Genomic DNA, 26,925 nt, shown 5'->3' on the forward strand with positions numbered 1-26,925 from the left:
CACTTCCCAGAGATCCCAGGGAACAGCGAAAACCCTTGGCTTTGACAGCCGCCGCCACAAGTCTTTCCGCCTCCCCAGCCTTCCTCGGAGCTGGGAGCTGGATTATGGTGGCCTGACCTGCAAACGCAGCCGCAGGAGCTCAGATCCCCTGCCTTTTCCTCCTACTGCCGACCTGCCAGGAGGACCGGGAAAGCAGCCACTGCCAACCTGCCATGCCCGCCCCTCTCAGCTGCCTGGGGGCTCCAAGCCGTCCTCTCCCAGACCTATGCTGAGGCTGAACGCCACTGGCCAGATGTAGCCAGGATCCATCTCCTCCCCTTTCTTTCTCTCTGCGGATTGCTCCTGACTGATACCCACAGCCTGAACCGGGGGCTGGCTCAAGGGCCTGCAAGCTCTGCAGCCCCGATGCCACACAGCTCTCTCTCCTGAGAAGCTACCACCAGCATCCAGAGTTGGGGGCAGGCAACAGGGACGGACGTGGGCCCCGAGTGAGTCCCGAGGGCCTGAAGGCCAGGGCCCACAATGGCCCAAGCTCTGCCCTGGCTCTTGCTATGGATGGGCTCGGCAGTGCTCCCTGCCCACTGCACCCAGCCTGGCATCAGGCTACCTCTGCGGAGCGGGCTTGGGGGGACCCCCCTGGGGCTGAGGCTTCCCCGGGACACTGACGAGGAGCTGGAGGAGCCTGGCCGGAGTGGAAGCTTTGTGGAGATGGTGGACAACCTGAGGGGCAAATCTGGTCAGGGCTACTACGTGGAGATGACCGTGGGCAGCCCCCCACAGACGGTAAGGTCGCCAGGCCAGCCCTACCCTCCTTCCTGCATGAGCAGAGGGGAGGCAGGCTGGGGATGCAGCGTGGTGGCCCCTGCTGAAGTGGCTGGATGCTGTGGGCAGGAGAGACTCACTCCAAACCTGTCCTCTGGGGTCCTATCGGTAGCAGTCATTCCCAAAGCTCCCCTTTCCTGCCTCCCTTTCCCTCACAGGCTTCCCAGTCTCCTTGGCCTGACTGCCTTCCCTTTACTCCCATTTTACATACACACCCTTCAGTAAGGGTTCAGGGCAAAAGAAACACTTCAGTGCAGGGATCCTGACCTGGGGAAGGGTCCAAGCCGCAAGGGACACTATGAACAGGTGTCAGCCTTGGCCCAGCCTGGATCTTGCAACCCCATCACTCCATATGTTGGTCAGCCAACCCTATCCCCTCCTCTGGTGTTCTGCAGTCAGGGTTTCCATCATCATTCCTGGCACCTTGACGACCAAGGTATCCTGGCATGAGTTGGATCAGGCCCTTTCTCCCACTGTCCGGGCTGCCACAGAGACAGCAAAGGAAGGTGTCTGAGCTTCTCTGACCTCCAGAAGCCCTGGACAGACTCTTGCCTTCCCCAACCCTTCCCTCCTCCTCCCCCATTCCCTTTTTGCATCTGCACTCCAGCCCCTCCTCCACCCCATGCTCCCAAGCCTCCAGAGCACAGGCCAGAGGGGGCTGATCTGAGCCTGGGGAAAGGACAAATCGCAGCAAAGGAGCCAGAGCCCCCTTCTAAGTATGAGACTCCTTCCATGAGCTGATAGGTACTGGGGAGGGGAACAGGGTGTGGAGGGAGGGGTGTGTGGGGGGAACATGGCAATGATGGTGAAAATACTACCAGTTCTCCCCATCCTTCCTGACAATCCTCCAGGTACCTCCAAGGTGGCTGGTGGAGGTTGCACCCTCTGCATCTCTGCGGGTGGGTGGGAGTGTGGGCATGAGCAGCCCTCCATGTGCTGCTGTGGCTGACCTCTGTGCACATTTGCCTCCTCTGTGGGTGAGTCTGGGCATAGGAGGCAGATGGCTCTGTGTGTGCTGGTGTGTGTCACCTTGAATCTGAGCCCGCATGTTTTTGTGAGCCAACCCCTCCCCTGGATCTGTGTGCAGGAGGCCTGTCCTTGGGAGGGTCTGTGAAGGTGGGAGTGTGTTTATGCGTAGCAGGAACAGCCATACTTCCCTGGACTTCTCAGACAGCTCTTACACTGGATCTGGGAGAAACGCAAGCTTCCACCTCCCAATTACCTGATGGAAGAAAGCCTTCCTAGGCCCATGCCACCCAGGCCCTCCTGCCTTCCGGCTGATCCAAGGTTCTGGGCTCCCCCTCTCAGCCCTCCTTTCTGCTGTGCACCACAACTTCGCCAGACTCTCCAGTCAGTTCTCACTGTGAGGATAGAGCCTGAATCCAGGCCCGCAGCTGCCTGGCCCACCAGGGTGGCAGGTATTGTCAGGGATCAGGGGTTGTGGAGCCCTGGTACCGTGATGTCCTGTGGAAACTGTGCGTAGACCCTGTGGCATGGGCACAGAACAGGGCTGTGGAGCCAACAAGGGCTTTGAGGTCAGACAGACCAGGCATTCCAGCTTTTCTTCTTCTCAGCTGTGTGGTCTTGGGCAAATGATAGAACCTTTCTGAGGCTATTGCCTCCCTTTAAAATATGGGTGAAGTGAGATCACCTTTGTTAGGTGATTTTGAGGGTTAAATGAGACTACCGTGTTTCCCCGAAAATAAGACCGGGTCTTATATTAATTTTTGCTCCAAAAGACACATTAGGGCTTATATTCAGGGGATGTCATCCTGAAAAATCATGCTAGGGCTTATTTTCCGGTTAGGTCTTATTTTCGGGGAAACACGGTATGTAGGTGAAAGCACTTAGAACAATGCACCTGTACACATAATTGACTTCTAATAAGTATGAAATCACTTTTTCCTAACTTGTCTGGCCACTTGTGCCTCTTCTGTACTATGCAATGAAGCATTAAAAACTTGGGTGTTCTGGGCCTCTGTGTTTTACATATGTAGAACTGGGGGACCAGTTACTGTACTTCACTGGACCCATGAGATAATGCCTACATCCCCCAGCCCAGAAATTAGGAGAGAGTATTTGTCCAAGAAATGTCAGTTCCTTCCCGTTCCTTCCTAGAAGGGGAAAGTGGACTTAAAATTCAACACCAGCCCCAGAAGCCAGTGCTGGGGAGACCACAGTCTGAAGGACTGTGGCTTGCCCTACAACTTCAAACTTGAACCAACGCCAGCCAGTGTCTGCTCTACAGTGACTTTGATTCTCTCCCTGGCAGTCTGCAGGAGGGATGCCCTTTCACCTTGCCTGGTGGGCTGTTGTAAGCACCATATAAGAATGCTGATGGCAGAGTACTCTGAACAATTAAAAGTGAGCACTTTCTATGTGCCATGCAATTAATTGCTGGGTTTGGGGGCTGATGCACAAAGAGATGGAACTTACATTTCTGCCCATAAAGAGTTTAGTGTGCAAGTAAAAGTGCAAGTGCTGATACAAGGTAATCCAGAGCAGTGGTACTCAAAGTGAGATCCCCAGACCCTTGTCATTGGAACCCGTTAGAAATGTAAATTCTCTGGCCCAACCCCAGACCTACTGAGTTGGAATCTCAGGGGCTGTATCTCAAGTTTGAGAAGCACTGATCTACAGTAGTACAAGGAATGAGAGCTGCACGTGTTCAGGAGGAGGCTAAATCAGGGAAGGCTTCACGGAGGTGTGTGAGCATGGTCTTGAGGGATGGCGAGGAGGAGGGAGTCCATTCCTAATGGGGAAATGGCACTTGTTTCACCAAACTTTAATTGCACTTTACTTGTATGTCCACTTCTTTCCTCCCTTAGACCGGGTCCCTTAGAACGGGAGAGGTCACAATGAATGGAGGAATGAGTCATGTGTATTTGGGCTTAGGCATATTTATTCAATGAGAAACCCAGTCCAGTGAATGTTACAGCTTTAGATAAATAAGATAGAGCCAAATTGCCAAAAGCCTTAAATGTCAAGCTATAAGATTTGGACTTTATTCTGCAGATATAAGGGGAAAACTGAATTTATTTGTGCAGGAGAATGGCATAAGAAAAGCAATCTTTTAGGAAGAGACATCTGAATTTTAGAAAGAACTGAGCCCACCAGGCAAGGTGAAATACAGAACTGAGAGGTACAGAGGCAGGAGGTTCTGTCACATGGTCCCAGGGTGAGGCCCTATGACAAGGACGGCATGAGGCTGTGATAAGATGAAGAGGAAAGGGAAGACCAGGACGCAAGGAACAGTACAAGGCAGATGGACAGGACTTGGTGACATTGGTGTGAAGGGTGAAGAAGAAGGTGTCAAAGATGATTTTGAGATTTTGATCTGGGGTGAATTGGAGGAGAACAAGACTATTTAGTGGAATAGGCAAGTTGGCAGGAGGGGATAGCTCAGCAGTACTTGTATAAAATATATACTTGTATCTATGGTTGCGGTCTATGTAAAGTTTTTAAAATATAGTATACATAATTTTGTTCTTTACAGTATATACATGTATGTAGATACACACACATAACGTGTTTCCCCGAAAATAAGACCTAGCCGGACAATCAGCTCCAATGCGTCTTTTGGAGCAAAAATTAATATAAGACCCGGTATTATATTATATTATATTATATCATATTATATCATATTATATAAGACCAGGTATTATATTATGTTATATTATATTATATTATATTGTATTATATTATATTACCGGGTCTTATATTAAAATAAGACTGGGTATTATATTATATTATGCCCGGTATATATTATATTATATTATTATATTATATTATATTATATTATATTATATTATATTATATTATATTATATTATATTAATAACCCGGTCTTATATTATAGTAAAATAAGACTGGGTCTTATATTAATTTTTGCTCCAAAAGATGCATTAGAGCTGATTGTCCGGCTAGGTCTTATTTTCAGGGAAACACAGTATCTATACATATATATGCGTATATATAGATAGATAGATAGATAGATAGATAGATAGATAGATAGATAAATAGATAGATATAGATATAGATATAGATATAGATATAGATATAGATATAGATATAGATATAGATATAGATATAGATATAGATATAGATATAGATATAGATATAGATATACTGGAGGTGCCAAAAAAATGTACACATTTTAAAAGTTGTTATCTATGTATTGCTTTTCAAAGTCGAATTGAATCAAAATGGCAATGTGTAGTATGACGTTCGCTCAAAAGTTGGCGTTAATCAAATGAATGCTAGCATCATTCATTGTACGTGCACTTACACGGTGGAAAGTTCATGAACTTAATTGTCCAACCTTTTCGTATTACAATTTTAATACAATATTTTCCTTTCTTAAAATGCGTATACATTTTTTTGGCACCCTCTGTGTGTGTGTGAGTGTGTGTGTGTGTGTGAGTGTGTGTGTCATAGATACTATCCCCCATGCCTCTCTCTCTCTCTATATATATATATATTCTTATCATTCACAGTTTCTAGCAGAAGAAATAGAAACTGAAATGGTAAGCAGTTGGCAAGGTGGCAGGCCCTGTGTCACCATTGTTCTTCCTGCTATACCATGACACCTATTTGTGTGGCTTGTGGAAGAAGAGTTTATCATGAACACCCCTCTTCCATTCTCCCATGACGCCTTCTCATATCTCCCTTACCACACTTATCCATATGTATTATAAACGTTTTTGTGTGTTTCCCTGATAAAAAGTCTAGCTCTTGAGAACAATGTCTTTAAAATTTTTTTTGTTTTCCGTCAGTGTCTTATTTCTCCTTATCTAATATCTATGACAACACTAGGCTCAGAACATGCACCTAAAAAATGTCGAGTGAATGAATAAATAAACTGTAAGACATTTAAATAGAACTGTTGTTGGGCAATTGTAAGTACAGAACTGGAGCTGTTGGTGAAAGTATTTTTATTCTTATTCCTTAAATAAAAGCATGTTATCTCATTGTAATGGTATGAGCATCACTATCCAAATACAGGATAATAATTTAATTGTTAGGATTGAAATCTGGTGATAGTCGATTCAGTTTAACAAATATTTGCTGAACACCTATTGTGTGCGGAAGAGAAAAACAATGTCATAGTAATCTTAGCACTTGGAGAGTTCTCTATATGGTGTGAGACACAGACATATAAACACCTAAATAACATACAAGGTCAAATGCATTCGGTACAAATAGAAGAATGGTGAGTCTTGGAAGTACAGAGAAAGAAGTGGTTACTTCTGATAGGGCGTTAGGAAAGGCTTGCTTGAAAGGGTAGCATTTGCATATGGCCTAGAAAGAGGAGAAAGCTTTGCTATTTGGAGAGAGGTGGGGAGGAAGACTTCATGAAGAGAGGCATGAGCTATGCTAAGAAGCTGGAAGATGTGGTCTGGATGTGAGGCTGGGTGGAGTTTGGGTTTTATTCTAGAGGCAGCAGAGAGTCCTTGTAAATATATGAGAAAGAGAATGATCTAGTGTGTTTTGGGATCTAGGAAAACAACGTCAGTGTGGAGGATAACTTGGATAGTCTAGAGCATGAGAGGAGGATGTCAGTTAAGATACGAAGAGCCTGAAAGAGGACGGTGGCAGTGAGGACGGAAAGGACAGGTCCTTAGAGACCAGCATTCACATGTTGGTTGACCCAGGCGGTCTCTGCCCTTGGTGAGGGAAAGGGAAAAGAAGATGTTTCCCTCCTTTCAACCTCTCTAACTGTGTTTGTGTCAAGGAACACAGCAAAAGTAGCAAGCTTTTAAAGCACAATTTACCAAAATTCCATGTGTATTATTCTGCTTTAATTACAAGGGATAGGTATTAGCATGCCCATTTCAGGGATGAGGAAATTGAGGCTCAGGGATTAAGTGGTTTGCCCAAAGTTACTCAGCTAAGGAAGAACAAAGCTGGGGTTCAAATCCAGGTCTTTGGATTCCACGTTCAAGTGCAAGTCCAAATACTGGGTTCTTTCCAGTGTTCTACAGTCTGGGACATGTTGATTGACCTTGAGATGCCATTGGACCATTCTTGTGGATGGATCCAGCAACCACCTGTGACTAGGAATCTAGAAACCAGGAGAGAAGTTATAACTGGAAAGATAGGCCCAGAGTCACCTGCAGAGGTGGTTGTGGAAGCCAACTTAGCAAATGAATTACTCTTGGAGAGAATGGAGAGAAAAAAAGGAAAACAATTAGAGAAAGCATATTGTATGTAGACTAGGGATCAAGGAAACAAGAGGAAAGAACCAGAGAAGTAGAAAACAATGAGGGTTCAGGGTCTCAGAAACCAAGAAGGGCCAAGTGGTTTTCCTCTCCCATGCCTAGAATGTTTTTCAAAACTGTGGTTTGTACAATTCTGTAAAGGAACCACAAGGGTGAGGGAGAAGGGAAGGAGAAAGGTAAACAGGCAAGACTCTGTACCGTCCACCCTTCCTATCACCAAGCACCCCCCACTTCTACCTGCCCCCAAATCTCCCAGCCCTCCCAGAATAGCTCATCTTTTATTGTTTTTACACAGTGGAATTCCAAGCTATATTTCTTTTCTTTCTTCCTTCCTTCCTTCCTTCCTTCCTTCCTTCCTTCCTTCCTTCCTTCCTTCCCTCCCTCCCTCCCTCCCTCCCTCCCTCCCTCCCTCCCTCCCTCCCTTTCTTTTTTTTGTGTTAAGAGTTCTGGTACTAAAAAGGTTGAAAATTGAACCCAAAGACCTACCCTCCAAATCAGACAAAGCCGGTGGATCCCAGTTCCACATTTGTCATCCGGTCTCTGAGACAACTGGCTGGCCTGGGATTGGGCTTCAGGTTGCACATTGGCGCTTGCTAGGACCTTCATGCTGTCACACACTTCTCTTCTTCCTCAGGTCAGGAAAGAAAGAGTTCAGCTGGGATTAGAGGCAATGAGAAAGCCCTCTCACTAAGGTTGAAGGTCAGGAACCCTTCTCCTGTATCTCTAATAAAGAACTAAGCAGAAAATTCTGGTTGGAAATCCAGGAAGAGAAACATCTCCCAGGGAGAACCCCCTACCTGAAAACTAACATCTCCGTCTGCTGGGAGCCATCTTTCGTGGGGGCCTGGGCAGTAGAGAGGTCTGGGTAGGAGCCAGACCATTTCCCCTGTCCTAGAGCTGCCTGGAGCTTCCCCTGGTAACATGGGCCCAGCGAGCCGGGAAGCACCCTTCACTGATGCTCGTCTGCCACATCCTCAGGTGCTGTGGCCAGTGGGTCCTGCACGCTCTGAGGAGAACGATGAACCAGTAGTCCTAGGGGCTGAGTGGGGCAGCCGGACTCCTAGGTCTTTTTTCTCACAGATTCTGACAAAGCCCAGAGCAAACTGGCTGAGCTCCCTGCCTCTCCCACCCCAGCCAATCCTTTCACCAGACCTTCTGAAATGTTACGGCCTACGGCTGGCTATCCTGTCACCTACCCACTGTGATGCCACTGTGCCCAGGCTGTCTGTCTTCCTGATTGGCCTCTTGGTGTCAGTGAACCTCACCAATTATTCTTTTCCAGTGCTTGTGCAGTCTTTTCCAAGGAGCACAAAAAGTGAAACCTGGTATCTCCCAATGGCTCGAGCAAACAAGCCTACGTGCTGAGCACGACCCGGTGCCATGGGAGAAAGTGGGCTTATGCCATAGGTCAGCTTCATTTTCAACTGAGGACAGACCTAGAGTAGATTAAAGCCACTGTCACCTGCGGGTGGGACATGGTTAGACATCAGGCAGGACTTACTGTCTGAGAAGGAAACGCAGGCACTTAGCAGCAGTGATACTGCACAGACTGGGGGTTTTCCACGTGGGTTCTGTGGAGGCTGAAGGTGCTAAAGAGATGCCCCAAGAACCATCGTGGGGACAAGACAGACACAGAGGAAGTGAAACCTCTCCTTCAAACAGAACATCTCTGCTTTTTCTCTCTTTGGGACACTGGGATCCTGCATGACACTGGGAAAGGGTTCTGCTGCTTAAAATTTTTTTTTTTGAAAAATTATTTTATTAGACCTGATCATTAAGAACAGACATGTGTATTTTTTGATCTTTCATATCCAGCATCTCATTTGAATCGGAAGCACTGATAAATGTTAATTGAGCTGGATTTGAGGCTGGGGGAAATGGAGCGTCCTAAATCTAAAGGAGGAAGGGTGCACTAAACAAGGTTTGGTATAACCCAGCCACCGTGGGATTCCTTAAAAAACAACAACAACAAAAACCCAGCCCAAGGTGGGGAACCTGGCAGCCTGCTTGCTCCCAGGTATTGATTGCCAGCTGCATCCTGGAGATCTAAGTGGAAGGCGGGGGGTATGTCTGGGGAAAGGAGTCCATTTCCATTGGGTCAGCTGATTCAGTCAAGGTGGGAGGAACCTGGACAGCTGCCAACCACTGGACTCAGTTTGAGGCAGGAGCTATGTGCCCTGCTGGCCCTCAGCACCCATAGCTGCTGACATTAGGCATCGCATGTCCTTCCTTGCCCCCTTCTCTCAGCTTTGGTCAAGTTCAGGTCTGGGAACATCCACTTAGAAAAGCAGGTGAAGCTGGATCAGAAGGCTCTGGGAGCAAGGAGGCCTGATGTCACTGTAACTGCTCTAAGCACCTGCGTGTATTCAGTCAACTTGTGTGTGTAAGATGGGTGTGGGGACAGAGCCAGGAGTGCAGTATCCAGGCTCTCGGCCTCACGTGGAAAGGTGCTGGCTCAGGTAGTAAATGGCCATCAACTGTGATTGGGTGGCCATCAGCTGTGGCTAGTTGTAACCAGTGAGCCATTGGCCACTAATATAACTGCCGCTGCTAAGCTAGCACAGGGTGGTGTAGTGTGGTGGTGTAGTGGCGTGGTGTGGCAGAGAGGTGGATTGCAGTTAGCAAGTTAGGTTGGTTGGCAGAGACAAGCGGACGGCAGGTTGTGGATCATGTGGCTCCTGCCTCCTGTGTCTCCAACCCAGCCGCCAGTGAGACTATAGTGGTATGACTCCCCTACCTATGGCTCCGTGGGTGTTCCTTTTTGGCCTCACCATGTCCTGGGTTCTTATGTGGGGAGCAGGACCAGAGACCCCACATGACACCCTGCATGACAGTGGGTGTCAGTTGTCATTGTCGCCATGCACAATACCAGACTGAAAATCACCCCTTCAAAGACCCTGGGGCTGAAAATTAATGGCAAGGGTCCGGAGTGTCACAAAGAACGGCAGGAAATCAGGTGATTACTGTTAGTTGAAAAATATCATTATGGGGCACCTCCTGAGGGCCAGGTGAGAATTTATTAACACGGATACAGATGTGCTCCCACTCTTGTGGAGCTCACAGTGTGTGGGACACACAGGCATTAGATACATTATCAAAAGTTTGATGAGTGATATACAAAGAAGCACAGGTGTTATTGAGGATCTGTAAGAGGAGGAATCTAATCTTGGCTGAGAGCATCAAGGCAAGACCTTTGGGGTGTATAAGCTGTGACTTGAAAGTTGAACAGAAGTTAGACAAAATAGGAAGAGCACATTTCAGGCAAAGAAAACAGCATATGCAAAGGTACACAGGTGAAACATCATTGTGCTATGAGAAACTTCACGAGAAGCTTGTGACAAAGGGGCAAAGTGACAAGAGATGTTCAGTGGAGTTGACCTGGCTAGATGTCTGCAAGGTCAAGGATCCCGGGATTTAATTCAGATAGTTTTGTATCAGTTATCTGATGCTGTATAACAAATTACTCCAAAACTTGGTGGCTAAAGAAAAGAGCCATTTTTTCTCTTGAGATTCTGTGGGTTGGTTTGTGGTTCTATACAAGTCTTTCCTGGCCTCACTCATGTGGCTGCCTTCAGTTGGTGGGTCAGCTGGGGGCCAAACCAAGCCAGGCCTGCTTGCCCTCTTTTCCCATGACGTCTTTCATCCTCAAGGAGGAAAGACTGAGCTTCTTCACATACAATTTCAGGGCAGCATTCCAACAGGGCAATCCCCAAATGGACAAGCACTTATCAAACCTTCTTTACTTATGTCCCACTGGCCAAAGCACGTCAAGTGGCCAAGCCCAGAGTCAGTGTAAGAGGGGATGACATAAGGGCATGGATACAGGGGATGTGATTCATTAGTGTAACAACCTTCCATATACTTCCTTTCCAAATGAGAGAGATAGGAAGGTCAAGGAGATAAAAGAGCAGACTTGGGCTTAGTCAGAACCAATGGATCCTTGTCCTGGCTTTGTGGCTTACTGTGTAAGATGGCTCACGTTGCTTACTCTAGGTCTCAGTTCCCTCCTCAGTAAAACGGAAGAAAGGCGTCTATATCTCAGCTTAGCTAAAACATTTGTTATACATATATGTAAGAGCTCTTCTCTCATCAACTCTGAGGCCCACACAGAAGGAAATAGACTAGGAAAATTAGAAGTAGAAAGAATTAGAGTGAAAGTCCTTTCCCCAGAGGCTTGCAAAACTGGTAAGACTCTGGCATAGACTACCAAGAAAGGCTGTAGATCTTAATAACTAGAGATCTTTCAGAACTGGAAAGAGCCCCATCTCTCCAGGTGAATGGACAGATGACTCCTGAAGGCCCTTTTTGTCCTGAAGTGTCTGAGCTATCACTGTCTACTAGTAGAGCTAAGATTTAGGGAACACAGTTTACCCTAAACTCACCAGTTCCATACCTATCTCCTCAGCCAAGATCTAATCTGAAGACTCTAGAGCCTTGTCTGCAGGATGAAAGGGCAGGTGTGCCTCTCCCAGTGGGGTTTGTTAGCACTTACCATGAAGCTGCCTTCCCTCAGAGGCCCCAGGGGCACATTTGTTTGTTAAGTGATTGCACTGACCTAGGCCTGACCCACAGGCTTCGGTCCCCTGGGCATCTAAGGGTTATAGCTACAGAGACTCCTGAGTTGGCAGAGCCCCAAGGGAAGGGGGAAAAGTAAGATGGCTCCAGGACTCCAGGCTGCCTGAAGACTTACATCCTGTGTCAAACCAGGGAGCCTGGAGAGAGGAAGGCAGGTCTAAGATAGAGCCACACTTACAACCTAAAGCTCCCAGCTCAGGAGTCATTAAGGGATCCCTTCCTCACCTACCCAAAGTATAGGGTAGATTAGCTCTTTCCCGCTTTCTTTCCTTTAACTATCCATTAGTTCGAGAAAGATTTATTGCCAGGCACTGTGATATCCGCTAGGAACACAATAGGAATTTTTAAAAAAATTAGATACAAGGGAATGTGAGAGTAAATGTGAAATTAGAGTGGCACGTTTTATGGAAGCATTTTAGCAAGAGAATATGACCTGGTGTTTCTCCCTTGGGAAGTCTCTTTTGAGCTCAGACTGAAGGATGCTAGATGAGTAGACAAAACTGCAGGTGGAATAAAGGATGGTCTAGCAGAATAAATGGCCTGTTCAACAACAGCCTTTGGGTGGAGGGACCATGGCTGGTTTGAGAACCTGAAACAAGGCCAGTGTGGCCAGTAGGCAGAGGGCTTGGGGGAGTATGGGACAAGCCAGGCTGGATATGGAGGCTGGGCTGGACCATGAAGGGCCCTGTAGAAAATGTAAACACTTTAAGTTTTTATTTTCATAGCAAAGGGAAACCATTGACATAGGAGAGGGTTAATATGGTCAAATTTGCACTTTGAAAAAAAATCACTCTAGCCACAGTGCAGAAACAGGTTGGAGAGGTAACGGGTGGTGGCTATGCCATGACCACTTGAGAAGTTATTGTCATATTCCAGGATGAAATCACGATAGCTTAGCCTAGGGGTGGCAGGGGAGATGGCAAGAATGAACACATTCGAGAGACTTTTAAGACTGTTAATTGAACAGGACCTGTTGAGGCGTTGGATAGAAATGTGAAGAAGAGGAAGGATGCGTTTGAAGTTGCTGACTGATGGAGCAGGTGGATGATGATGCCATTCACTAATACAGGGAACACTGGGGAAAGAACGATGTGCAGGACTGTGTGAGGTCAGCTTGGGACATCCTGAACTTGGGGCATCACTGACGTGGTTCCTATGTGCTTCTGGAGCTCAAAGGAGGGGAAGGAGCTAGAGCTATAAGCTTAGGAGTCGTCAGCATACAGGTGGTAACTGCAGCTACAGCCGTGGGTGAGACGGTTAAGGGAGACAGTCCAGCAGGAGACGAAGAGGGCCAAATCCAAGGCTTGAGAAGTGAGCCTGCAAAGTAGACAGAGAAGATATGGTCAGAGAGGTGGGAGGATGACCACGGGGTAGGATGCAGGGAAGAGTGTTTCAAAGAGGGAGGGGTCAGCAGTGTTGAATGCTCTGGAGAAGTCAAGCAAAATGAGGCCTGATTTGAGAAATGTCTTTTGTATTTGGTGACATGAAATCATTGGTAACTGTAGTAGGGCTGTTTTATAGTGGAGGGAGAAATAGAGGCGAAGCTCAGTTGTAGAATGGGTTGAGGCGTGACTGGGACAGCTTGGCTGAGACCTTGGTTGTGAAGGGAGAGAAGGTAGTTGGAGGCGGATGTGAGATTACAAAAATTTTTTTAAATGAATAAACTCAAGCATTTGTAAATGCCAATAGGAAGAATCAGATTTCAGGGTGGGAGTTGGGTTGGGGGAAACATCATGGTGGTTGAAGGATTTGAGGGACAGGGATAATTAATAGGGTGGGGTGCCTGAGAAGGGAGGAAGGAATTGGCTCCCAAGCCTAGATGGCAGTCTGCTCTGGAGCCAGCCGGAGGGACAGCTGACAGAAAGGAGAGGTCTGCGTAGCTGCAGGCAGGTTGCAATGGCTGGTTGTGGGAGATGAGGAAGGTCCCATCTAATGGCCTCTGTCGGGTGAGGTAAGAGGTTAGGGTGTCTGCTTAGAAAGTGTGGCAGCATGGAAACTTTCCACCACTATTTTCCTTTTTCCAGCTGCCCTCAACTGCCGTTTCAAGGTGAGTGTAGTTGCTCTGTTGACAAAGGCCCCTGCCCTGTAGGAGGCCTCTGCGGAGGCCCCCCAGGGGGCTCACACTAGAAATGTTGAAGGACAGGACCAGAAATCATTTCTCTCAGAAGCAGGATCGCACTGCAAAGGGCAGACAGGCAGTCGGACATTTGCTCAGGAGGAAATCGTAACTGCTTATTTTGATTTCACGTTTCCTTGTGAGAGTGGAAAAGGGGAGGCAGGGAGGGCAGTAGTGGCCTGAATTCCTGTTAGGGGCTGAGTGGGCAGGGAGTGGAGGGGGTCATTCCTCCCTGGGCTTGACCCCCTTTTTGAGGTGAAAGGGGCGACCTTCCTCAGACAAGGAGACAGGCTGAGAATGGAAGGGCAGCGAGAGTACTAACTGGGCCTCCTGGCTGGGGAGGGACTGGCCTGCAGAGAGAGTCTCTCTGTTTACAGGAGAGGGGAGGAGTGGGGACGAGGAGGGGCCTACAACAGCTGGGACTTAGAGCCCCCGGATAAAAGCTCAATTCCAGTGTGAAAAGTGGTCATATTTTCCTAGAGCCGGCCAGGCACACATTCCAGGCAGTTCTCCCTTGCACAGCCATGGGGACCAAGGCTGCGAAGGAGACCCTCTTTCCTTGGGGTCCTGTGATAGCAGGGACCCCTGCCTATAAGAGTCCAACCTGGTGTTGGGAGCAGAGTCCTGGCATGTGGTGGGGGGGATCCTGGGGAGTGGGTGGGTGAAGGAGCCTTTTTAATAATTAACCTGGTTGATTGAAATCTGAACTGCTGTGCCTCCAGCTTTATTTATTCTCTCTGAAAACATAGCATCTGGAGCTGGTGGCTGCTCAGTGACCAGGGAGAAGAACAGGGAAGAGTCCAAGAAGAGGGCACGGAGGGAAATGGGAATCAGGCCAGGAGTGGGGTCCAGGAAAGAGGACAGAGGCAGGGTCAGAGAGCGGTGTGACAGTGAAGAGGTGTCTTGGGGGACACGGGGAGGCCAGGAAGCCTGAGCAGGTGTTGGGGGAGGTGCGGTCAGCAGTGCCACAGAGGACCACTGAGAGCAGGAAGAAGCTGGCAGAGAGGAGGAAATTGGAGCCCACAGAAGCATGGTGACCTGCCCAAGGTGACAAGTTCAGAGCTGGACCAAAACTGAGGTCAGCTGATTTGACTGCACCAAGGAGAGAAGATACAGAAGTGAGCAGGAAGAAGCTGAGGCTGGTGGACATGGCAAGATTGCAAGACTCACTTTCCAGATGACTGTGCTTCTGAGGACAGGGCTTTCCCTCTTTTTGCCTGTCAGGACGTAGTAGACATTCAAAAAATGGCTCTGGACCGACTGAGGGAAAGGTCAGGCCATCAAAGGAGGAAGGAGCGACAAGCAGAAGGGGTGCTAGAAGGAGCTGCACAGATGCTAGGAGGAACACCGAAAAGATACCTGTCCATCTTCATTTAGCCGAAACCAGGGCCTGATGAGATGGGACAACAGATGGGGCCCCTGGCTCCCCACCGTTTCTTACAGGAGGACTCAGACAGGTCTATGTCACCTCTGAGACAGAAGGGGAGTCCTTCATGAGGAGCCACATTCTGGCAGGCAGGGTCAGACACATGTGGGTACCAACATGCCCTTATGGTCCCCCACGACTCCCCTGGCCAGTGCCAGCTCCTAGAATAGCTCCTCTCTGAGCTGGAGGGGGACAAGCCAGGCTGCCTGCTGAGTGATGTACTTCCTAGGAGAACGAGAAAAGGAGGGGAAAGGGCAAGCTCTGAAGACAGAATCAGCCAGGTACACAAGGTAAGTTAAGGGCAATCTCAGGGGAGAGAGAGAGCTGGGAATGGAGATGACACACACACCACACACACCCACACACACAGATAATGTGGCTTGGATGACATAGAAAATGCTATGATTCTACAGAGAAGACAGAGGCAGACACAGATTTCTGAGGCCACGCTGAGGATGCCATAGGACTGCATGTTCTGTCTGCAATCGTGGTACTGGACGGGTCTGTCCAGTCCTGCCTCATGGAAGCTTCGCCCTGGACATTCCAGAGGGAGACTGTGGCTGGTGGGATGAAGGGCACTGAGGTGGTGGCTCCAGAGCCGCCTGCTGGTAACATCTTTCTCTCCCCTTTCTCTGACAGCTCAACATCCTGGTGGACACAGGGAGCAGCAACTTTGCAGTGGGGGCTGCCCCCCACCCTTTCCTGCATCGCTACTACCAGAGGCAGCTGTGAGTCCTGGGGAGAGCTGAAGGGAAGAACCCTTCCCAAGTGTTCAGACAGAGAGAGGGCTGGAGAGAGAAAGACTAGCTCCTCAGATACTTTCTTCCTGCAGGGACAGAGGAAGGGAAAGGAAGGCAATAGTGACCAGAAAAGAAGAGTGGGGTGGGGGTGGATTTGAGGTGTACTATGGGAAAGGGTAAGCTGAGGGGCAGCCCGGAAGTTCTCCCGTACTGAGACCAGGCAGCTTCCTGCGGGAGGGAAGGCAGGAAGGAGAGCAGCCCCAAAGTTCTCAAACCATCTCAGGGGTCTCCTTCTCTCTTCCTGAATGGGGAGGCAGAGGGACTTCTTCCCACATCCCCTCAGTGGCTCTGTTTTCTGGAAACACCAACTAAGCCGAGGCTGAGCAGACTGCAATGACAGCTCGCTTTGCTGTGTTCTCACCCAGGGGCCGCTCTTGGTGGCTTTGCACAGTTCACGGAAGTGAAGAAAGAGCCTTCCATAAACCCCACTGCCTGGGCCAGTATCAGGGGCTGGAAGCTTCAATGTCTCCTCCCTGCACCACCCAGAGTTCCAGCAGCTGGACTTAGCTAACTGGTGGAAGGGAAAGTTGAAGTGGGTTTTCAAGGTAAGAGAGGCAGTGAGGGATGACCTGGGAGTCCCCTTAGCATAAAAGCAGGAAGTGGCGTGAGGACATCTCATCTCTGAGGCATCTCTTTGTGTGTGAAAACATGTGAGTAAGAGGCTTAAATCCTGTTCTTGGCAAAGCCACTTTCCCCGATTCCTGCCTTCTCAGGCTGCCTCCCCTTTAACTTCCCATCTGGAGGAAGCATTCAGGGAGTGGGGCCTGCTACGGTCAGTGAAACGGAATTCACGCTCAGTCCCTGTCCCAGTCCCGTCACTGTCCCCATTATACACACACAAGCTCTGAGTAAACCCAGGTCAGGGTGTCACACGTTGATAAGCATGTTTCACACAAGTGTGGTGTGTAATACCTACATGCTCTACTGAGATGCTTGCACAAATCCCTTCTCTGGAAGAATTTGTAGAGGTTCCACATTCACCCCGCCTGGCACTTTCTCTACCACTCAGCTGGTACCACTGCGTCCCAGGGCACCAAGAGAGTCAATGGCTCCTTTTCTCTGGGAGTTTGCTGGAGCCAGGGGTGGGGGTGGGGGGGAAGAGATGCCCACTTAGCTGTCCCTTCATCAGTAACAAGCACAATACACAAAGCGTAGGCTTGTTCTTCGTAGGGCCGGAGGTCAAGACCTTGGACTATGAGCTGTGGAGACAGGAGAGCGAGCCCCAGCAGTAGGTCGTCCCATCTGTTTGCAAGGTCACTTCACATTCTGTGCCAGGTGATTGATCTCCCTAAGTTCTGCTGAGCAGCCTGAAAGCATCTTCTTCATCAGGATGCCCCTGATAAGGCTAAGCTTTGAGAGTCACTGATGCTGGATCCCTATACCAGTTGTCATGGCTATGCATGCACAGATCTCTGCCTCCTTTTCCACAGGTCCAGCACGTACCGGGACCTCCGGAAGGGTGTGTATGTGCCCTACACTCAGGGCAAGTGGGAGGGGGAGCTGGGCACTGACCTAGTGAGCATCCCCCATGGCCCCAATGTCACTGTGCGTGCCAACATCGCTGCCATCACTGAATCAGACAAGTTCTTCATCAACGGCTCCAACTGGGAAGGCATCCTGGGGCTGGCCTATGCCGAGATCGCCAGGGTGAGTGGAACAAGTGTTATGCCTAGTGTCTGCATATTGCACACTGCACACCTCACAGGGACGGAGTTGGGGAAGGGGAGGGAACTAAGGGAGAGATACAAATCAGCTTCGGGGCATAGGGTGGCAGTCTGAACCATCCCAATAAAGGTCAAAACTATAGTGGGAGATGCTGTGATAGGTACAGGAATAGGTTGTGGTTTCTGACTCTAAGATCTTTAAGAATAAGCGGGCCCCATAAATCTGAAACAGGTTAGGCACTTGGGGATTGAAGCTCATGTAGATCTGTGGGCCCATCAGTACTTTCCTGTTTTCATTGCCAGTGTCTCCTGCTAACCCTCTCTCTGCCATATCTCAGTACCTCAAGATGGTCTTTGCCAAGGAACGTCCCCCAAGTCTGCTTTCGCCTTCCAGTGTAGGCAGGAAGCTGGCTTAAGTCCATTAGGGCCCTCTGTGTGATGATTCACTCCTTGTCTCTTTCTGTCACAGCCCGACGACTCCCTGGAGCCCTTCTTTGACTCCCTGGTAAAGCAGACCCACGTTCCCAACCTCTTTTCCCTGCAGCTCTGTGGCGCTGGCTTCCCCCTCAACCAGTCAGAAGTGCTGGCCTCAGTTGGAGGGAGCATGGTGAGTAGGTCCTAGGGGAGTGGAGGGCCTGGCACTGGGCGGAGACAAGGGTACCATCTGCCTCCCCTCCAGCCAAGGCTACAGCACAGTCTTGGGCTCCACTATTTAGAGTCTCTATATTCCCCACCCCCCACTTTTCTTTTTCCATCTTTTTCTTCCTTGCATTATTCCGGAAAGAATTCAAGGCACCTATAGTAACCTTGGAAAGGATCAGAGATGATTAGGAAAGTTTCAAAGGAAATGAAAATAAGACCTGTTATATTAAAATTATTCAGTCTGATGATCAGAAGGCAGAGGTATAAGGAGTTTAAAAGTCTATTTATTAATTTATTAGGGCAACTGGTGAATGGTTCTCCATCTCCAACAAGCAGGGAAAATAAAAATTTATAACAGAAGCAAATAATCATTCATTCAACATTTATTGTGCCAGTTTAGATTTAAATAACTTCACATCAAGGGCTGAGTGATTCTAAAACAAATAATTAAAACTCCTGGAAAGTCTCTTCCCCTGAACACATTCTTAATACATTTAAGAAACTGTAAGTCACTTGGGGTTTGATTTGATTAGATGCAGGAAGATGAGAAAGGTGACCTATAGGGAGCCTTGCCATCCCCAGAAATGACTGGTCCTATTGCTTGCTCTCCGGGTGACTTGCCGTCCTTCTGTGCTGGGACTCGGGTACCTGCCTCTTTTTCTCCCTAGATCATTGGGGGTATTGACCACTCGCTGTACACGGGCAGCCTCTGGTACACACCCATCCGTCGGGAGTGGTATTATGAGGTAATCATTGTGCGGGTGGAGATCAATGGACAGGATCTGAAAATGGACTGCAAGGAGGTAATAACACCAAGGGGGAACTAGGAGGGGTAAGCGGGGAGGCCGCACAGTGTGAGGTCAGACCCTGGGTTACGAGATTGGGAGGACAGGCAGAGGTGCAGGACCTGTCGCAAAGGCTGGGGGCTGAGGCTACAATAGTCAGGAGTGTAAGGGTCACACAGCAGGACCTGGGTTTTGGAGCTAGGGGCTTTCACAGGGACTGCATGATTTACGGTCTAGTCTGGACCCTAGTCACTGCCTCGCTTTATGGCCTTGGGCAAACTATTTGCAAGGCAGTGTGATATGATATAGTGTAAGAGTCAGGCTTTGGAGTCAGGTAGACCTGGTTTTCTAGCTCTGCCATGTACTAACTAACTTCTGCCCTTAGGCAAGTTACTATGTTGTGTTTCAATTTCCTCATCTGCAAAACAGGTAAAAATAGCTTTCCAAAGACTGTGGTGAAGATAAAGAAAATGCAGTTTTTATCCCAATGCCTGGCACATAGCAGTACCCAATAAATGGCAGCTAAGCCATTTGGGTCTTCCTTATCTAGATTCTTAATGTATGCTAAGTTAGAATAGATTTAAAACTGCTATACAGGATATTTTTATTTTCAAGATGTGGAGAATGTCTGCCCACCCAAGACAGAGTTAATATTACTAAATACTTCCTGTGTACCAGGCACCATTCTAAGCACTTCAAATGTATTAATTTATTTAATCCTTATAACTCTATGAGGTAGGTACTATTATCATTTTAAAGATGAGGAAACTGAGGCACCCAGGTTCAGTAACTTGCCCGATGATATACACCTAAGAAGTGGCAAAGCCAGGATGCCAACTCAGGCAAGACCCCCCAGTCAGACTCACCCTTCCGACTCTGGCCAGAGCTTGGCATCAGAAAAGGCTCCTGACGATTCTAACCCTCCCTTCTCCCTCTTAGTACAACTATGACAAGAGCATCGTGGACAGTGGCACCACCAACCTTCGTTTGCCCAAGAAAGTGTTTGAAGCTGCAGTCAAATCCATCAAGGCAGCCTCCTCGGTCAGTCGGGATAAGGACAGGGGTACAGAGATGACAGAGGCAGAGGAGTCCATGAGAGTCATATTCTTCAAAAAGAGCCAAAAAGTCTACCTTCAAACACTTCTACTTAGAGCTCTTTAAAACTGTTCTCTTTCATGGGCCTGTTTGCTCATCACATAACCCCCCGGTGTAAAGCTTTGGCCTCACTCTCCGGCTCTCGTCCTCTAATTCTTGGGTTTCAGTTCAGCTTTCCCCAGTTTGGATATACCAAGGAAAAGGAACTAAAAGGGCCCAGTAAATATTATCTGAAAATGGGAGACGCAAGATGGTGAAAAGAGGCTGCTTCCTCACTGTTTTCCCTTTCTTCCCAACAGACGGAGAAGTTCCCAGACGGTTTTTGGCTCGGGGAACAGCTGGTGTGCTGGCAAGCAGGCACCACCCCTTGGAACATTTTCCCAGTCATCTCACTCTACCTAATGGGTGAAGTCACCAATCAGTCCTTCCGCATCACCATCCTTCCACAGGTATGTCCCTAACCTGAGTCCGTGGGACCCCAGGGAAAGGACAAAGTACATATAGGACCGTCAGCAGACATGGCTTCCCAGAACTTGGAAGACAAAACAGCTAAGTGTCCAGTGGTAAAGAGCTCTTGGAAAAACCAACCCCTCAGAGTTCAGCGATGACAAAGGGAAGAGTGGCCTAGAAGGCAGAGGTGGGGTAAAGGATGGAGTGAGGAAGAGAGGAAGACATACTCTCACTCTTTGATTCCTTATCCTTAGCAATACCTGCGGCCAGTGGAAGACGTGGCCACGTCCCAAGACGACTGTTACAAGTTCGCCATCTCACAGTCATCCACAGGCACAGTCATGGGAGCTGTTATCATGGAGGGCTTCTACGTTGTCTTTGATCGGGCCCGCAAACGAATTGGCTTTGCTGTCAGTGCTTGCCATGGTGAGAGCGCCAGGGTGTGGGGTCAGTCTATCCATATTCTCCCTGTCCAGCAGTCAGGATACCTGGACCCGTCAGTCTGGGAGGTAGTGACAGTTGCCTCGAGCCAGTCAACATATTGTGCAAAAGCTAGTGTCAGTGCTTGTGCTTTTGTTGTATTGCCTGGCATAGTAACCCCTGCCTGGATCGGTAATCTTTGTTGGAGGCCCAGGGTGGCAAATGCTGTTTGGCACCTTGGGAAGCTCTAGATCCAAGGGCAGCAGGCTGAGCCTACAGTGACCCTGGCAGCTGCTGTATGGTGAGGTTGAATGCTACTTCAGAATGGCAGCAGGGTCTTGCAACTGGATTTCTGCAGTAGCAGGTGAGTTTACTGTGTATATATGGGGCTGGGTTTTTAGTCAACTCAGAACAACTGACTTTTAGGTATCATTCCTACTAGATACTAGGTATACAGGAAAAGGCTGCTGCTCCCAGTGAGCTGGGAAGACAGACATGTCTCCACCTAGCACTGGCTTTCTAAGCCTCCTCAGGGGCTAATTTCAAGGCCTATGAGGAAGTTCTTTGTTGTATAACACAAACTGCTTTTTCACAATGAGCCCTGCCCACTCACATCTGCCCTTTCTCCAGTGCACGATGAGTTCAGGACGGCAGCAGTGGAAGGCCCCTTTGTCACCCCGGACATGGAAGACTGTGGCTACAACATTCCACAGACAGATGAGTCAACTCTCATGACCATAGCCTATGTCATGGCGGCCATCTGCGCCCTCTTCATGCTGCCACTTTGCCTCATGGTGTGTCAGTGGCGCTGCCTCCGCTGTCTGCGCCATCAGCACGATGACTTTGCTGATGACATCTCCCTGCTGAAGTGAGGAGGCCTATGGGGAGAACTGAGATTCCCTTGGACCACGCTGGGTGCTTCTTTGGTCACAAGGAGACATGGATGGCACCTGTGGCCAGAGCACCTCAGGACCCTCACCCACCCACCACATGCCTCTGCCTTGACAGAAAAGTAAAATCTGGCAAGGTGGGTTACAGGGATTGCACCCGTAGGAAACAGGAGAGGGAAGAAAGACACGCTCTGGTGGTGGGAATACTCTTGGTCGCCTCAAACTAGAGCTGGGAAATTCTGCTGCTTGAAACTTCAGCCCTGAACCTTTGCCCACCATCCCTCTCAATTCTCCAACCCAAAGTATTCTTCTTTTCTGAGTTCCCGAAGTACTGGCACCACACCCAGGTTACCCCAGTGGTGTGTGTCTGCAGTACCCCGGCAGAGAGAGGGCCCATCTTGTTCCCTGCTGGCCAAAGGCACTTTGCTATTGGCTTTAGAGATAGGAACTGTATCAACAAGTCTAACAGTGGTACACAGGTTGCCTCTTGAATTAAACAGAAAATAATCACACTGAATATTTGTACAAATGGGGGCAGTTGGAAGAGGAGGGGGAGAGGGAGTACAAAGCCAGGCAACAGTGGGGATTAAAGCTAGAAAAGGCAGAAACATGACCACTCGCCAGTCCCAGTTTTAGACTTCATCTCCAACACAGAATCCGTCTGGTAAGATGGGTGTTACTTCCCAATGTTTCTTTCCCTGAGGTTGGAGCCCAACCAAAAGTGAGATGGGAAGAAGGGCTTATTTAGCCAAAACGCTCTTTTTAGCTCTTAAATGTAAAGTGCCCACTAAGAAATTCGATCTAAAAAAATGAATTTCTACGTGATTAATTCCACTGGTCTCCACCTGAATGCTTTGCTCTACATATGCTAGGCAGCATTAAAATAACCCAACCCCCCAAGCCCCAGTTACCCTATGGGAAAGCAATTGGAATACAGGAAATAGAGCATGGCTGGGCTCCGTCTTCCTGCACATGTCTTCGCTCCCTCCCCCAAATCCCTAGTCCTCTGGAGCTCTGCAGCTGAGGTGCTAAGAATAGACAGAGGACCTCTCCTACCTAACTCCTGAAGATTCGTTCAACAGGTATAGGGGTGATGCTGTATATTCCTGCCTGGATTTCTTCTTTTTCAGCTGTTAAGTTGTAGTAAGATCTTTACATAACACAGAGCAGTTTCACTGCTTTCTCAGCCTCTCTAATGGCCCCTCCATTCATTTGGCTGAGGCACTCCACAGTGGCACAAGTATTATACCAAGAGTGTCAGGAACACAGGGCTTCCTGGTTCTAGCATCATCGCCTTCAGTATCAAGGCTGCCTGGAGAAAGGATGGCAGCCTCAGGGCTTCCTTACTTCCTTTACCGTAGGAGCCCCTCAGTGGAGGCCATCCTTTTGCCCTGTCCTGCTCTCTACTCCCCAATCCTAATTGTACTCGGGTACCCCAGGCTGGTTCTTGCGCTAGGTATTGGGGACCAAGTTCATTTCCAATCAGTTCTAACACAGTTGAGTATGACACCAGTGTTAGTGGGAAGAGCTCAATTTTCCTAGCATACCCACTGGATCCTCTTCCTATGTGGTCAACACACTGCTTCCAGGTATGGGACCTGCCAAGTGTGGAATTACCTGATGAGCGAGACGGAAATACTAGGAGGGCCTCTGGAGATCCTGGCCTCAGCCAGCTGCCCACAAGCCATAAACCAATAAAGCAAGAATACTGAGTCACAGGTTTTGATCTGGATTCTCTTCATTCCCCTGCACTTGGTGCTGCATTGGCTGACTGGGAACACCCCATAACCACAAAGACTGACAGGAAAACTGGAGACTGTCCACTTCCAGCTCGGAACTTTGTGTAAATAAACTTCCAGAATTGCTACCGTAAAATAAAAATGCCACATTCTGCTTTATAATTTCTATCCATGTTGTGGAAAACTGCCTTTTCCCCAGCTCTTTCCAAGGCATAGAACCCAACCCCTTCATTAGTAAGTTCCAACGTCACCTTTTCTTTCAGGAGAAAATTTGTGCTTTACAGTTACTTCCTTTCTACCCTGAAACTATAAACACTAAGTGGGGGGAAAAAAAAAAGAAAATCTTGACAAATGCTTCTTGCTTGTAAAAGTATGTATTCTATATCTCTATTTTTAAATTCTACTCCAGAAAAATGACTGTCCCACCTCTACTCACTGCATTAGGGGCCTTTCCCATTGGTCTGCATGGTTTTTACCACTGCAGGCCAGTGGGAAGAAGGAACAGGGAGAACAAAGGTAGCCAAAACTTCAGTACTGTTTTCTGATTTATCCTGAACAAGAAAGAGAAAAGAGCAACAATGAAGCCCCAGCTCCCAAGCACAACTCTCCAAAACACTGGTCCTCCTGCTATAGTTGGCTTTCAAGGGCTTTCACTAGGAAGCAGTTAAGCCCCCTACTTCCTCCCTTTTCACTCTACTTCTTTGGCTTCAAAGATTTGTGGAAAGTAAACAGAATATTCTTTATATTCATTTCTAATTTCTAAATTTTCAAGAGATACTGAAAAATATTGCAGGTGGCCCAAGGGCTGCTACAAAGTTGAGGGGAAATAAAATCTTAAGATTATAAGATAAAAAATGAATCTTCCCGCCCCCCAATAAAAAAACAAAGGAACTGGTCTTCCATTTTGCCACATTCCCTGATCGTGACAGCTACCAAACGGGAGACATTAATATTTCATTAACCAAAGAAAGTGAGTCATCTAATCTCTACAGAGGGGAGTGCACCGAGGCCATTTCAATCACCCTACAAAACGCCAAGGAGGTCCTTGGGAAACTCAGCTCTTACACAGATGCCAGTCAATAAACCGGGCAAGTAGGGCGAGACAGGAGAAAGAATATGTCCATGAGAGCTGACAGGCAAGGGTGAAAAACAAAGAAGGAAAAGAGGAACCAAAACAGAGAGGAGAGAATTTAGATGGATCTTAAAGGAAAAGTCTTTGCTACCCTGATATGTATTGCTAGTGCCAATAAGCATTTCCAGGTCCCAGAATGGGAAAAATTCAGCTGTTGGCAATATAATAATGTCCTTCCCCTGGAGCTAATTTTTAGAAATTTAACACTTAGTTTATACTTCTTTTATTCCAAAAAAGAAGGATGCTGAAGCCATTTCTGGTAGGAGTAAAGAGAAAAGGATAGGAAAAGACTCAAAGGCCTAATGGAGTCACAGCCTTCCCAGGTATAAACCTAAAAACTAGAAGTACTCAATAAGCAGAGGTGGAAAAATTATCTAATTCCAGACAGCTATCCATAGAACAAATGACTTATAAACCTGAAACCCAACCTCCCGCCCTCACATCACTTTGGTCTCCATTTTTCCCAGGACAGGAAACGTCCCTCATAGCTTTCTTGCTTCAAAAATTAAAACCCAGCATCCCAAGATCATTCTAAAAGTAATTTTGCACAGACATCTCCTCACCCCCAGTGCCTGCCTGGGGCTCACCCAAGGTCACCAAACAACTTGGTTGTGAACCAGCTGCCTTAACCTTCAGGGGGGAGGAGGTCAGTTCGACTAGGAGACCAGAAGTGAAGGAGAAGAGATGAGGACTTCACAAGGTTGGGCAAGTCAGTGGTGGCACGGGATGGCTTGGTGCAGAGAAGACCTGTAGACTGTGCTAGTTTCTAAAGGGATGACTATCGAGGAAGTAGGGTGGACAGGGGTGTGGGGGAAACATGACCTGATTATGTTGTTATTCTTGGACTGTGAATTTTGCTGATGTAAAACAGAATATTCTGTAAACCTGAAGTCAATGTACAAATAAGAGCGTTAACACAGTAAAATAGTCAATGAAAAGTCAAACTATTAGGGCTACATTGTTTTTTTTCTCCTCAATCAGTCTCACTTTATCTATTTGGAGCAGAATCATCAGAATATCACTGAGGCTTCCAGAGGCTTTCAGTAAGCAAGGCATCTGGTTGGACCGCGGGTGAGCACCAGGGTTCAAATCTGCATACATGAGCCTTAAGGAAATGGACTAGCAGTTGAGCCAAATCAAAGCAGGATGGCCTTAGAGCAACAGCAGCTTCCTAGATAGTTTTTATATTGTATTTGAAAACAGCCCTAGGCAAGAATATCATAATTTCAACACTAAACTAAACATCTTAGCTACAATCTGCATTCCTCAACGGAACTGCAAGGTGAAGGGAACATTTCTGCATAATATACATACTTTCATTTACGAACATTTGAATACAGACTTTCTATACACACATTACCTATATAATAAAAATGTACACGGCATGAGTATATGTCACTGTATAAATATAGAGTTTTAGAAATGTTGAACCCGCGCTTCCTGTTCACATCAGTTTCTCCTCTTCTTCCTCCCCAGTCAGGTCCGTCATTTAAGAGTTGGACAAAAGGGACAAGTGTCATTTGTGTTGGTCTGGGCCCAGAATTTGATACACTAGAAAGAAAGAAAGACATACCTCAGGTTTATCTGGAAAGATGGACGAAGGAGGAGAGGGAGCGCCATTAAGGGTCACCAGGTCTAAGGGACGTTGGCTAAGTCAGAGAAGCTCTCACTGTGGGGAACTCGAAGGGCCATTTCCTTGGGCTCTTACCCCTCAAAAAATCTTCAGAGCAGGTAAGCCTGTTCTCACGGGAACACTAACAATCAGCTAATAGGATGTCAAGCTCTTTCTGTTGAACATCTAGCCTTGCTCTTTCTCATGCTCCGTTTAGGGTGAGATGAACCTCCATCTGGTAACACCCATACTCTCAAGTCTTAATCAGGATTTCCTCTTACCAAGAATTTAGATGTAAATTCAGTTTCTACCTCTTGGAAAAACAAAATGAACAAAATAAAATAGTAAACAAAGGAATCATTCCTGCTGCTACGAGACTTAAGTCTGCCTGGTAACATAATAAGAGATGGGACTAATTAGTCAGTTTGGGAAGATAATCTCTAACAGGCAGGCCTTCAAGCTATTCTGTTCATGGAATTACCAATCTCATATTTGGGTTCCCTACTCCATTCCTCTCACTTAAGCAAAGTCTCCTGA

At 47.8% G+C, this 26,925-nt stretch overlaps 2 protein-coding genes across 11 annotated transcripts in view; one reads left to right on the plus strand and one right to left on the minus strand.

Annotated features, from left to right (window-relative positions):
- The first annotated feature begins 33 nt into the window (after window positions 1–33).
- BACE1 (beta-secretase 1) lies at window positions 34–23,623 on the plus strand. Of its 5 annotated transcripts, none has more exons than XM_074335442.2 (9): window positions 38–783; window positions 15,799–15,887; window positions 17,390–17,606; window positions 18,093–18,230; window positions 18,934–19,011; window positions 19,990–20,091; window positions 20,445–20,594; window positions 20,850–21,021; window positions 21,646–23,623. In XM_074335442.2, the coding sequence occupies exons 1-9, from the start codon at window positions 523–525 to the stop codon at window positions 21,885–21,887; spliced, it is 1,449 nt and encodes a 482-aa protein (XP_074191543.2). In that variant the 5' UTR covers window positions 38–522; the 3' UTR covers window positions 21,888–23,623. The 5 variants fall into 5 exon arrangements, with proteins under 5 accessions (XP_074191542.2, XP_019569183.3, XP_019569180.3 ...); XM_019713622.3 differs by having other exon boundaries at window positions 39–783; window positions 18,934–19,068; XM_074335441.2 differs by lacking the exon at window positions 21,646–23,623 and having other exon boundaries at window positions 34–783; window positions 20,850–21,266.
- RNF214 (ring finger protein 214) overlaps window positions 12,308–26,925 on the minus strand; it is a 44,700-nt gene continuing 30,082 nt past the window's right edge. For 5 of the 6 annotated variants that reach the window (XM_074335436.2, XM_074335435.2, XM_074335434.2 and 2 more), the window contains one exon: window positions 18,633–26,327. In XM_074335436.2, the coding sequence (XP_074191537.1) occupies window positions 26,262–26,327 (66 nt within the window). In that variant the 3' untranslated portion in view covers window positions 18,633–26,261. Of the gene's footprint in view, window positions 12,935–18,632; window positions 26,328–26,925 lie in introns of those variants that run through there. The other variant, XM_074335433.2, reaches the window with a different exon arrangement.

This window comes from Rhinolophus sinicus, chromosome 14 (assembly GCF_057876585.1).
Source record: "Rhinolophus sinicus isolate RSI-liver-muscle chromosome 14, RSI-T2T, whole genome shotgun sequence".
NCBI lineage: Eukaryota > Metazoa > Chordata > Mammalia > Chiroptera > Rhinolophidae > Rhinolophus > Rhinolophus sinicus.

What these genes read in the sequence shown, in the direction of transcription:
- BACE1 (XM_019713621.3), top strand. Translation starts at nt 523, where the DNA reads ATGGCCCAAGCTCTGCCCTGGCTCTTGCTATGGATGGGCTCGGCAGTG. An exon ending in TGGGCAGCCCCCCACAGACG is followed by an intron (nt 784 to 15,798) that starts GTAAGGTCGCCA and finishes TTTCTCTGACAG; the next exon opens with CTCAACATCCTGGTGGACAC. An exon ending in CCTCAGTTGGAGGGAGCATG is followed by an intron (nt 18,231 to 18,933) that starts GTGAGTAGGTCC and finishes TTTTCTCCCTAG; the next exon opens with ATCATTGGGGGTATTGACCA.